Source organism: Oryx dammah, unplaced genomic scaffold, assembly GCF_014754425.2.
Source record: "Oryx dammah isolate SB20612 unplaced genomic scaffold, SCBI_Odam_1.1 HiC_scaffold_17, whole genome shotgun sequence".
NCBI lineage: Eukaryota > Metazoa > Chordata > Mammalia > Artiodactyla > Bovidae > Oryx > Oryx dammah.
In genome coordinates, this window is record NW_024070201.1 from 8,824,508 (window position 1) to 8,837,396 (window position 12,889).

Genomic DNA, 12,889 nt, shown 5'->3' on the forward strand with positions numbered 1-12,889 from the left:
AGATCCTGAATTCTGTTTCCACTTGTTAACTAAAATCTTCATTATTTCTCACGTAGAAATAGACATTTGATTCTCTCTCTTTCTCTTTAATTGCTGCTGGCCTTTCTTAAATTGCATTATAGGAAAACTTTACTGAGTTGCCAAGAAGTACTCACTTCAAACTATAGAACTTAAACAAAATGGAAATAATTATCTGTGAGCTGGCAATAGGGGAAATAATTAATCTGAGCACAGTTGACTATTCTGTTACTTCAAACCCTGAGAAATACTTACCTACTATTATAACTTTTACAAACAAGAACTCAAATAGTCAGAAAACAACAAGGAAATCATAGCTGTATGAAACTCAAGAAATATTTCTTAACATTTTTTGTTCCAGTGTGAAAAATTACGCCATAAACAACTCAGTTTCCAGCTTATCTTCTGAAACTAGAGGCACATTGGTGTTCAGTTAACTCAACTCTGACATTCCCAACAATTTTGAAAAGTTCCTAACTTTCTCGGCTTATCACTTTCCCTGTGCTCTGAGTAGTATATTCCTCCCTGGTTGCAGGCAAAGAGAGACATCCATAACCAGGATGGTCCAGACTCAGCCATAAAACAGTCTTATCAGAGGAGCTCAGTCTCCTGTCCTGTGGCATTTAGAAAATATGGTCTTTAATTACTCACCTGGTACCCTGATACATATCAAGAAAACCACACACATGTCACCTGAATGTTTCCCGGTCAACACCCTGTCTAAAGGAACGAGCACACAGGAGGATAGGAGCAGCGATAGGAAAGGGAGACGACTTACCTGGCGAGTGAGGCGGAGGTGAGCACAGGAGGACGACCCCTTGGCCTTCCCGAACGGACACCGCGCTTCTGGTCCGGCCACTAAAGTTCCCCAGATCTGCCAACATAACACAGCGTTCAGATGCGAGGCAAGAAGGAGCTTAAAGAATTACTGCTCTTGTAACTTGTCCTTACTTTTCTATCATTATCTAAGCAAGGTTTCTTTTCCTTTGTTGAGCAGTGAAAGTTTTAACAATAAATCTCTACCATCCAATTTTAAATATCATGCTTTTCAGACTATGTGTGCGTTCCTAATTTCTATGTATAGTGCATACAAATTGCCAGTGTAGGGATAAATTAAACAATAGCTTTATAACACATTGAATAATTACTGTATTTCTTTATAATAGCTTTTACATGTTAATTTTTCTACTACCAATCAAAGCCACTCATGCATATTAAGAACAGACGTGGTTGGGGTGTCTGGTGCCCAAACTGCTTCCTAATCATCTGTCATGCTAGAAATGGTATGGAAAACCAAGCATGAATTTGCCAAATTAGAAGGACTTGTGCACTCAAGCAAAATATAATGAAGATATAAGGACCCCTTTTCTACAAATGTGAGTGAAAATGTCTTGTTACTTTCATTTTATGTAAGCCTGGGATGGTATGTACAAATTAATTATACTCATCCATTTTGATTATTCAAGAAATATTATAGTTATTGAAACACTAACTTGAATGTATGAAGGACTAATGCATTGATTGAGTTTCAATTGTCTTCCCTTAAGTTTTCTTGCATTTGCACAATTTAAAAACATTGTCCTAAAAATAGAGTGGCCTTAAAAAAGAACGGTATGCATTATTTATGTTTCTTTTATTTTTATTAAGCTATTCATAGCTCAGTACATTTGTACCTTCCTTTTTTCTTAAGCTTGGTTGATTAAATAAATGAGTTTTAGAATAATTTCTTGGAAATGATAGGAGTGCAATATTTTTATAAATAAACATTGTCTTAGAATTCCAATTTTGTAAAATTGTGTTTCCCTGGTGAGAAATGCTTCTTGAGATGTTCTGCCTTTCCTATCACTATCAATTATAAAGGAGATTAAAAAAAAACAGTCATCATTTTATGCTAAAGTAGTGTTGTTTCATAATAATACAATGTAGACCCTCAAATTTAATGTTTGTTAATCTGATGAATGATGAAGGTAAGCAGTCAAGAAAATATACTGAATGGATATGAAAGAGATAAATCATCAACTTTAATATTCTAAGAGAAATTCTATAAATTACATTTTTGAGAGATGGCTTACAATTTAAAATTTGCTGGATTTACAATCCAACCTTTTAAAATACATTCAAAACCATGAAGGACTAGTAAACAGTCAAGGCATAATGAATAAATAGAAAGAAATTCATTCCTGAGGAAAGTGTTTAGGATTTTACATACATGCTGCATTTCATTGTAAATAGTTAAGTATATAATAGTTACTATAAATAAGTAAAGTGGTAAAACAAAAAGGAAAATTTATTCTACTACTTTTTCTGGTTTGAAAACCTACACACTAACTTCTAATAAAAATCAGCTCCATTAACTTTCAAATGTACATAATACATGGCTTTAAACTCATTTTCACTGACACTTAAAGATAGAAGCTGTCTTTCTTGTTTTCCCTAACAAATCCCCTCAATCTGAAAACAAAGCATGACAAGGTTTCTCAATTAACTTCTTTTGACTACTCTTATAAACACAGCACAGTGAGCAATGGGGTTGTAATATCTCTTTAGAAATTATATGGTTTTATTTTCCTTTTTTCATCCTCATTGAATTTATAAATTCTAGAAAGCTATTTGGATATCAATTTATTCTAACTAAATTTCTTAAATGTTTTCTTAAAAGTATATATACTTAGCTTCTAATACATTTGCTAAAAGTTTTTATTATGTTCATTATGACTTTTCAAATCAACTTATTACAGTTAAAATATTTGAATGCAAACAATCCCAAATGAATGCTTATTTCTCATAAATTGAAGTATGGGTATGGCCTAGAAATTAGACACAGAAAAGAAAATTATAGAATAACTATGACCTGAATTGTGTTTTGAGATCTCAATGACCCAAAGGATAATATCAGCCCTAACTGCTTTATTTTTTATCATCTGTTAATACAGGTACAATTCAACAGTTTCTCCTGGAATTGTCTTTGTGTCATTGCTTCCTAGGAGCTATAGCATCAGCAGTGCAAAAATAAATGGAGTTTTTTCAATTGTGAATAGATCATTTTTGTCTCATAAAGACATATACAGAAATACTAAAGAAAAGCCTGCACTTTGATGGAGAGTGTGCTTTTTTCATTTAAATCCTTCCTCCTAGAATAAAAAAGAGTAAAGCTCGATTATGTTTAATGTGAAAGTAGTCTTTGTGTCAGGCAAGATTCTGGTTGATCTGAGACCAGATTGATGTAAAAAAAATTCTTAATTGGAGCAGGAATGGCAACTAGAGAAAATAGTCTGACTAAAAATATTGCTGGTTGTTTTGATCTCACGGTTAAGAGAAAGCAGTTACTTTGCAGGTGCTCATCAGAGAACTTAGTTAGAATAAGCATTCTATGTATCAAAAAGAGAAATGAAAAAAAAAAAAAAAGAATTTGTATGGATGAATCTTTGATTATTTTATTGTCACTTACAGCAGGTTTGATCCCTGCATCAGGCAGATCCCCTGGAGAAGGGAATGGCAACTGACTCTTGTACTCTTGCCTGGAGAATCTCATGAACAGAGGAGCCTGGTGTGTTATGGTCCATAGGGTCACAAAGAGTTGGACATGACTGAAGTGACTTAGCATGCACTCATGGGAAGTAAAAAAAAAAAAAAAAAACTTTCTATGTTCTATTTTGATCTTTAAGGTGAAAAAATGATTAACAGTAAAAATTTTGCTTTAAGAACTCTAAAATTCAGGTTCAAATTATAAACTGAAATAAGCTTCTTTCTGGACTTATTATGAAACACATGGACTAAAAGACAAGTAATCTGGAGGAGGAAGTTTGTAATAAAGAATCACAAGACCTCAGGTTTTATTTTTTCTCAGACCTTTTTTCCAAGTCCAGAAACTCATGCAGAGTTTGATAATGGAGCTTTAACTAGAACTGCAGCTTACAAGATTATATCTATCCAACGAATTCATACAATTAATGATACGGCTGAGAGGCACATATGACAGACTATAAGGCTGAAATGTGTGATTGGAAGCAAATTGACCACAAATCAGACAAATCATTTCCTTAATTCATTTAACAGGTGTTTTTTTCAGTGCAAGCTGTATACCAAAATCTATATTAGGTACTGATAATACAGAAAAGCTGTAAAGGAAGACTGTAGATATATAAACTAATCATATAATTGAACTAATCAAGGAAAATTGGAAGTGGTCAAACAGGAGATGACAAGAATGAACATCTACATTTTAGGAATCAGTGGTATAATGGACTAGAATGGGCAAATTTAATTCAGATGGCCATTATATATACTACTGTGATCAAGAATCCCTAAGAAGAAGTGGGGTAGCCCTCATAGTCACCAAAAGAGTCCAAAATGCAGTACTTGGGTGCAACCTCAAAAATGACAGAATGATCTCTGTTCGTTTCCAAGGCAAGCCATTCAATATCACAGTAATCCAAGTCTATGCCCCAACCAGTAATGCTGAAGAAGCTGAAGTTGAACAGTTCTATGAAGATCTACAGACCTTCTAGAACTAACACACAAAAAAAGATGTCCTTTTCATTATAGGGGACTGGAATGCAAAAGTAGGAAGTCACAAGATATCTGGAGTTCCAGGCAATTTTGGTATTGGAGTACAAAATGAAGCAGGGCAAAGGCTAATGGAGTTTTGCCAAGAAAATGCACTGGCCAAAGCAAACACCCTCTACAAATAACACAAGAGAAGACTACATATGGACATCACCATATGGTCAACACAGAAATCAGACTGATTATATTCTTTGTTGCTGAAGGTGGATAAACTGTATACAGTGAGCAAAAACAAGACCAAGAGTTGATTGTGGCTCAGATCATGAACTCCTATTGCCAACTGCTACTGCTAAGTCACTTCAGTCATGTCTGACTCTGTGCGACCCCATAGACGGCAGCCCACCAGGCTCCCCCATCCCTGGGATTCTCCAGGCAAGAACACTGGAGTGGGTTGCCATTTCCTTCTCCAATCCCAAAGAAAGGGAATGTCAAAAAATGCTCAAACTACTGCACAATTGGAATCATCTCATCTCACATGCTAGCAAAGTAATGCTCAAAATTCTCCAAGCCAGGCTTCAACAGTATGTGAACCATGAACTTCCAGATGTTCAAGCTGGATTTAGAAAAGGCAGAGGAACCAGAGATCAAATTGCCAACATCTGTTGGAGCATCAAAAAAGCAAGAGAGTTCCAGAAAATCATCTACTTCTGTTTTATGGACTATGCCAAAAACTTTGGCTTTGTGGATCACCACAAACTGTGGAAAATTCTTAAAGACATAGGAATACCAGACCACCTGACCTGGCTCCTGAGAAATCTGTATGTAGGTCAAGAAGCAACAGCTAGAATGTGACATGGAACAATGGACTGGTTCCAAATAGGGAAAGGAGTACATCGAGGCTGTATATTGCCAACCTGCTTAATTAACTTATATGCAGGGTGCATCATATGAAATGCTAGGCTGGATGAAGCATAAGCAGGAATCAAGGTTGCCAGGAGAAATATCAATAACCTCAGATATGCACATGATATCACCCATATGGCAGAAAGCAAAGAGTAAATAAAAAGCCTCTTGATGAAACTGAAAAAAGAGAGTAAAAAAGTTGGCTTAAACTCAACATTCAAACAATTAAGATCTTTCTGGCTTACTTCACTCTGTATAATAGGCTCCAGTTTCATCCACCTCATTAGAACTGATTCAAATGTATTACTAATGCATGTATGTGGAATTTAGAAAGATGGTAATGATAACTCTGTTTGCGAGACAGCAAAAGAGACACAAATGTATAGAACAGTTTTTTGGACTTTGTGAGAGAGGGAGAGGGTGGGATGATTTGGAAGAATGTCATTGTAACATGTATAATATCATATATGAAACGAGTCACCAGTCCAGGTTCAATGCATGATACTGGATGCTTGGGGCTGGTGCACTGGTGCACTGAGATGACCCAGAGGGATGGTAGTGGGAGGGAGGAGGGAGGAGGGTTCAGGATGGGGAACACATGTATACCTGTGGCAGATACATGTTGATGTATGGCAAAACCAATACAATATTGTAAAGTAATTAACCTCCAATTAAAATAAATAAATTTATATTTAAAAAAAGAAAAAATAAAACCCAAACAAAAAACTAAGATCATGGCATCCAGTCCTAAAACTTCATGCCAAATAGATAGGGAAACAATGGAAACAGTGACAGGCTTTATTTCTTTGGGTTCCAAAATCACTGCAGATGGTGACTGCAGCCATAATATTAAAAGACACTTGCTCCTTGGAAGAAAAGCTATAACCAATCTATACAGCATATTAAAAAGCGGAGACATTACTTTGCCAACAAATGTCTGTCTAGTCAAAGCTATTGTTTTTCCAGTAGTCATGTATGGATGTGAGAGTCGGACTATAAAGAAAGCTGAGTGCCAAAGAATTGATACTTTTGAACTCTGGTGTTGGAGAAGACTCTTGAGAGTCCCTTGGACTGCAAGGAGATTCAACTAGTCCATCCTAAAGGAGATCATTCCTGGGTGTTCATTGGAAGGACTGATGCTGAAGCTGAAACTCCAATATTTGGCCACCTGGATTTGAAGAACTGATTTACTGGAAAAGACCTGGATTCTGTGAAAGATTGAAGGCAGGAGGAGAAGGTAATGACAGAGGATGAGATGGTTGGATGGCATCACCAGCTGGATGGCCATCAGTTTTAGCAAGCTCCAAGAGTTGGTGATGGACAGGGAAGTCTGGAGTACTTCAGTCCATGGGGTCACTGAGAGTCAGGAATGAGTGATTGAACTGAACTGAACTTTTGAGTATTGGATTCATATATAAGATTGAGTAACTAAGATGAATGATCTATCTGAGTGGCCCATGGATTTAATTTCTAGGATTTCTGCAAAAATGACTGTGCGTGCATGCTAAGTTGCTTCAGTCATGTCAAACTCTGTTCGACCCTATGGACTGTAGCCTGCTAGGCGCACTGTTCATGGAATGCTTCAGGCAAAAATACTGGAGTTGATTTCCTTACCCTGCTCCAGGGGATCTTCCCAACCCAGGGATGGAACCCACGTCTCTTATCGGGAGCTGCATTAGGCATTACTGACAAAATGGAGGCACGGCCCCCAGCCCCCTCTCCTCATTCTGCAGGCATGGATCCTGGGATGAAGGAGTTAGGCCTTGTAATTCTGACTTGTCTTTTCCTCTCCTTGGCTGAGTTGACTGAAAAGGAATATTAAGGTGCTTATTGTTCTTGAGAGGAGCATGAGAAGGCACGAAGCCTTCTTCAGCATTGCTCTGAAAATAATTCATAAAGTTAATCATTGACATTTGTTCAAGGACTTTTACAAAAAAGTGTTCCAGGATGAGTACATAGGCTGCAGCTTGAGGCCATGGGAGAGATTGATATCTGAAGCCTATTTGCGAGGAGAATGTTTATGGCAAAAGAGTTTACTGAATTTAGGGCTTAGAAATAATTAAAAGAGTTAGAAGTTAAAGATTTAAGGAATGTTCTAAAGTTAGCATATTTTACTATAGCTTATAGAAGTTAGGAATTTTTAGAGACACTATAGCTAGAAGCCTTTTTAAGAGATAGTGAGCTCAGGATGTTAGGGGCAAACAGGACTTAGGAAGATAAGTAGTAAACTGAGGAATGTAGCATGAGTTACAATGTTAACTATAGGCCACATTAGAGGAGGTAGATAATAGATGATAAGGTTGATTCCGAGAGAATCACTGAAGCAGGAACTCTGAGGAGCAACAGTGATTTATGGAGATAATAAATCTGGGAGAGGGGGAACTGAAAATGTCAAACCTCTGGCCTAATGTTTTTGTAAAAGTATAGAAGAGAATCTTAAACTTGGAATAAACAGGCAGTCTATAGAAAAATGAAAGGCTGTCTCATCACCGACCCCGTTCGCCTCTTCAGGTTGAATCCCTGGCTGCTAGAGTTGGACTCCGGCAAGTGGCACCCAGAACAGGGGACGCTGAAGAGTAAGTAATATGCGATTGTAACGCGGGACTGTTAGGATTGTAGCTGTGGGTGGCCGGCACCCCTCTGCAGTTTAGGCAGGGTGAGGAGGGTATAGAATCAATAAGAATATTCTCTAGAAGAATAGGTTTCTGTGCATCTAAGAATAGACAAATATTTATTGAAATATCACTTCATATGTTAGCCCATAGAGGCATTAAAGTAAGCACAGGAAGACTGTCTAAATTTCTACATTTGTTTTATACTTTGCATGAGCCAGAAAAGACTCTAGATGCTTTTGCTCTGTGGAATATGATTAGAAATGTCCTGGACCCCTGTCATGAGGCTGTTAGATAGCCTATGGGGGAGGCTATAGCGGTGGATGGTGGGTCTCCACCTTCTGTGCAGATCATGTTTTCTGCCATTGATGAAGAAAAGGAGGGAGACTGTGCTCTACCTCCCAAGGAAAGAGAGGGCTTACAGGACGCTGCAGCCGGGTGCCCTGGCGAGCCCTCTCCCCTTCTACTCAAACCTTTAAAAATTTATCCACCACTTTCTGATTTAAGGCGACCACCACCATCTCCACTTGTGCTTCCCAGGGCCCAGGAGTCTCTTACATCTCCTGCATTTGCAGGCAGGTTCTTTACCACTTGAGTCACCTGGGAAGTCCCAAAATGATGGACACATTCTCTTATATTGATTTGGGATTTGCTGTCTCCTTTGCAAAGCAATTGCATATTGAAGTCTTTCATCAATTTTGTTGCTCCTGTTATTATCATCAAGATATTTAGATCATTGTCAGATTTTATGTGTTCAGTGTAAATATCCTGTAATAAAAATTGGTCAGATGTCACTGAGAAACTATCTTCGATATTCTAAAATGTTAGTAGTACAAAGGGAAATAGAAGAATGAATGGACAGAAATTTAGAAAATTGGTACCTATGTGCAGGGAAGGAATGGAGACGTAGGCAGAGAGAACAGATTTGTGGATACAGTGGGAGAAGGAGAGGGTGAGATGGATGAACTGAGAAAGTAGCATTGACTTACATAAAGGATCATGTGTAAAAGAGACAGCTAGTTGGAAGCTGCTATATAACATAAGGGGCTCGGCCTGGTACTCAGTGATGACCTAGAGGAGTGGGATGGAAAGGTAGAGGTTCAAGAGAGTGGATGTATATATAGATAGATAGATAGATATAGATAGATAGATATATAGTTATGACTGATTCGAGTCTTGTATGGCAGGAATCAACACAATATTGCAAAGCAAATATCCTCCAATTGAAAAAAAAAAAAGAATAGATGGATAATAGTTTCACTAGCTATTGGCATACCTACTCTATGCCAAAAATTACTAAGTATATGTGAAAAGCAAAAAGTTTACTTTGGTCATACAATTAATAAATTCAGTCCAGTTCAGTTCAGTTGCTCAGTCGTATCCAAATTTTTGCAACTCCATGGACTGCAGCACACCAGGCCTCCCTGTCCATCACCAACTTCCAGAGGTTACTCGAATTCATGTCCATTGTGTTGGTGATGCCATCCAACCATCTCATCCTCTGTTGGCCCCTTCTCCTCCTGCCTTCAAGTTTTCCCAGCATCGTCTTTTCCAATGAGTCAGTTCTTCACATCAGGTGGCCAAATTAGTGAGTTTCAGCCCCAGCATCAGTCCTTCCAATGAATATTCAGGACTGATTTCCTTTAGAATGGGCTGGTTGTATCTCCCTGCTGTCCAAGGGACTCTCAACAGTCTTCTCCAACACCACAGTTCAAAAGCATCAATTCTTTGGTGTTCAGCTTTCTTTATAGTCCAACTCTCATATCCATACATGACTACTGTAAAAACTATAGCTTTCACTAGATGGACCTTTATTGGCAAAGTAATGTCTCTGCTATTTAATATGCTATCTAGGTTGGTCATGAGTTTACTTCCAAGGAGCAAGCATCTTTTAATTTCATGTCTGCAGTCTCCATCTGCAGTGATTTTTGAAGCCACTCCTCCCCCCAGATTAAGTCTGTCACTATTTCCATTGTTTCCTCATCTATTTGCTGTAAAGTTATGGACCAGATGCCATGATCTTCATTTCCCGAATGTTGAGTTTTTAGCCAACTTTTCACCTCCTCTTTCACTTTCTTTAATAGGCTCTATAGTTCTTGTTCACTTTCTGCCATAAAGGTAGTGTCATCTGCATATCTGAGGTTATTGATATTTTTCCTGACAACCTTGATTCCAGCTTGTGCTTCATCCAATCCAGCATTTCTCATGATGTACTCTGCATATAAATTAAATAAGCAGGGTGACAATATACAGCTTTGATATACTCCTTTCCCTATTTGCAACCAGTCTGTTGTTCCATGTCCAGTTATAACTGTTGCTTCCTGACCTGCATACAGATTTCTCAAGAGGCAGGTCAGGTGGTCTGGTATTCTTATCTCTAAGAATTTTCCACAGTTTGTGGTGATACACAAAGTCAAAGGCTTTGGCATAGTCAATAAAGCAGAAGTCGATGATTTTCTGGAACTCTTTTGCTTTTTTGATCCTCCAACAGATGTTGGCAATTTGATCTTTGGTTCCTCTGCCTTTTCTAAATCCAGCTTGAACATCTGGAAGTTCATGGTTCACGCACTGTTGAAGCCTGGCTTGGAGAATTTTGAGCATTACTTTGCTAGCATGTGAGATGAGATGATTCCCATTATGCAGTAGTTTGAGTATTCTTTGGCATTGCCTTTCTTTGGAATTGAAATGAAAACTGACCTCTTCCTGCGACCACTGCTGAATTTTCCAAATTTGCTGGCACATTGAGTGCAGCCCTTTCACAGCATCATTAATAATAGTGAGTAGGCAAATCAATTTCAATGTGGTTGTTTCAAAATATGTATGCAGGGAAAGAGCAAATTAGCCGAGATTGCATGGTTAGCCTCTCTCATCCCTTGTCTTATGGCTCTTGCCTCACATTTTGAAAATAATGATTAGAGGCCGGAGGAGAGGGTCAATAGAGGACCAGATAGTTGAATGACATCTCCAAGTCAATGGACATGAGTTTGAGCAAGGACAGAAAAGTGAAGGGCAGAAAAGGCTGACATGCTACAGTCCATGGGGTCGCAACAGTTGACCACAACTCAGCCACTGAAGAATAAGAAAGAGCTGAGATCACTTGTAGCACTACACGTGCCCATCATGAGATACTCACTTGGTCATGTGCTCCTTTTTGCAGCATGCCTGTAGGAACCTCACCATGAAAACCCTGGCTGCTGCTGCATTGGAGCTAGATTGGATTGCCATTGTAGTTATGTTATATGAGGTTGTGTTCTGGCTACATCATGGCTGTGTTATGATTATATTATGGCTGCTAGTATGGCTGCTGCATCAGCCAGGAGAGAGGCTGTGTTGAAGCTGCCATGCCAGCCAGGTCTGCAGTTCTTACAGCTCCTAGAGTCTCCTTCCAGCCTCTTAGCTCATGCCTTGCCTACTCTGGGTTCAGTGAACATTGTGAACTGTGTAAGCAGCAAGACAATTGGTGCTGTGAACAGGATCAGTGATACAATGTCTTAGGAAAAAACAATTCAGTATATGGAAGTTAGACCAAATTTCATTTAGGTATTTAAAAATAACCTTCACAAGCAATTCTTACTAAAAATTATTCTCTGACAGATGATTAGAAGTGAAAAAACCTGTGAAGAATTAAAAATAATCCATACATTTATTTTGAGAGAGAATCAAATTAGCATTTTTAATACATAACTATTTGTTTGCATGCAAAGTCTTCCTAAGATACTCTCATAACAAGCAAGATTCTTAATAATAATAGTTTTAAAAAAAATATTTGATAATTGAATGGTACCTTTGAAATCCATAGGTAATCCATGAAAATTTGTGGATTTTTCTTGCCACATATGAGCTCATGAGATTTTAATCAATTTGTAAACACATTGGGAAGGGCTCATTTTCCTCACTTATTGATGAGGATACTGTCATTCACTAAGGTTAAATAATAAGAATAAAAACTCATAGCCAGTAAAGATTTGGACTTCCAAAATAGACAAATTGATTTGGGGAACTAGCACATTTTTAATCTAGAGTATTTTTGATACTCTTAATGTAGTGTTTTGATCAATGTGATTTTTAAAAGCATTTTTCGATTATATCACATGATGTAATTCTTTAATATATTTGTTATAAGTCATCTGTGAATAGGACACCATATCACCTTTTGAAAATGTTTGTTATTTAATAAAATTAGTCTTTGGAGACCATCAATGGGGTTAATTAGTGGTATCTCAGAAGATTTTTTATAATAAAACTTTCCCATTCCCATTGTTTCTGTGGATATATTTAACAGGTCAGATGAGTAATTTTTTATTGTGGGTTACCATTTTACATATTATATTATCACACACAAACTATCCAGCCAAAGGATTCAATTATTAAAAGGAAACCAAAGCACATCAACATCTGTGTGCTTTGAAAGAGATGATTTTAACTACATTATAAGTGAAACATTAAATTGCAAATTCTTTGGTAAAAAAGTTATCCAAAAAATGTGATAAAAGTATTTTTGATTTTAGGTCTTTTCTTTGGTATCTTGATGTGTGTTATAAAAATCCACTTCAACTGTGAATGTGATATATGGTGAAATCATCTTAAATGCTAAAATTTACTCTCTATATATAAAACAAATTCTATATAAATATATAGCGGCCTCCTGGCAGCTCAGAGATTAAAGCGACTGCCTGCAATGAGGGAGACCCAGGTTCGATGCCTGGGTCCGGAAGATCCCCTGGAGAAGGAAATGGCAACGCACTCCAGTATTCTTACCTGGAGAATCCCATGGACGGAGGAGCCTGGTAGGCTACAGTCCACGGGGTCGCAAAGAGTTGGACACGACTGAGCGACTTCACTGTCACTTT

At 37.7% G+C, this 12,889-nt stretch overlaps 1 protein-coding gene across 1 annotated transcript in view; it reads right to left on the reverse strand.

Annotated features, from left to right (window-relative positions):
• Positions 1–12,889, reverse strand: part of CNTN5 (contactin 5) — a 650,920-nt gene that overhangs the window by 520,863 nt on the left and 117,168 nt on the right. Inside the window, exon 4 of the mRNA XM_040257782.1 lies at positions 797–892. Within this exon, the coding sequence (XP_040113716.1) occupies positions 797–892 (96 nt within the window). The remainder of the gene's footprint in view (positions 1–796; positions 893–12,889) is intronic.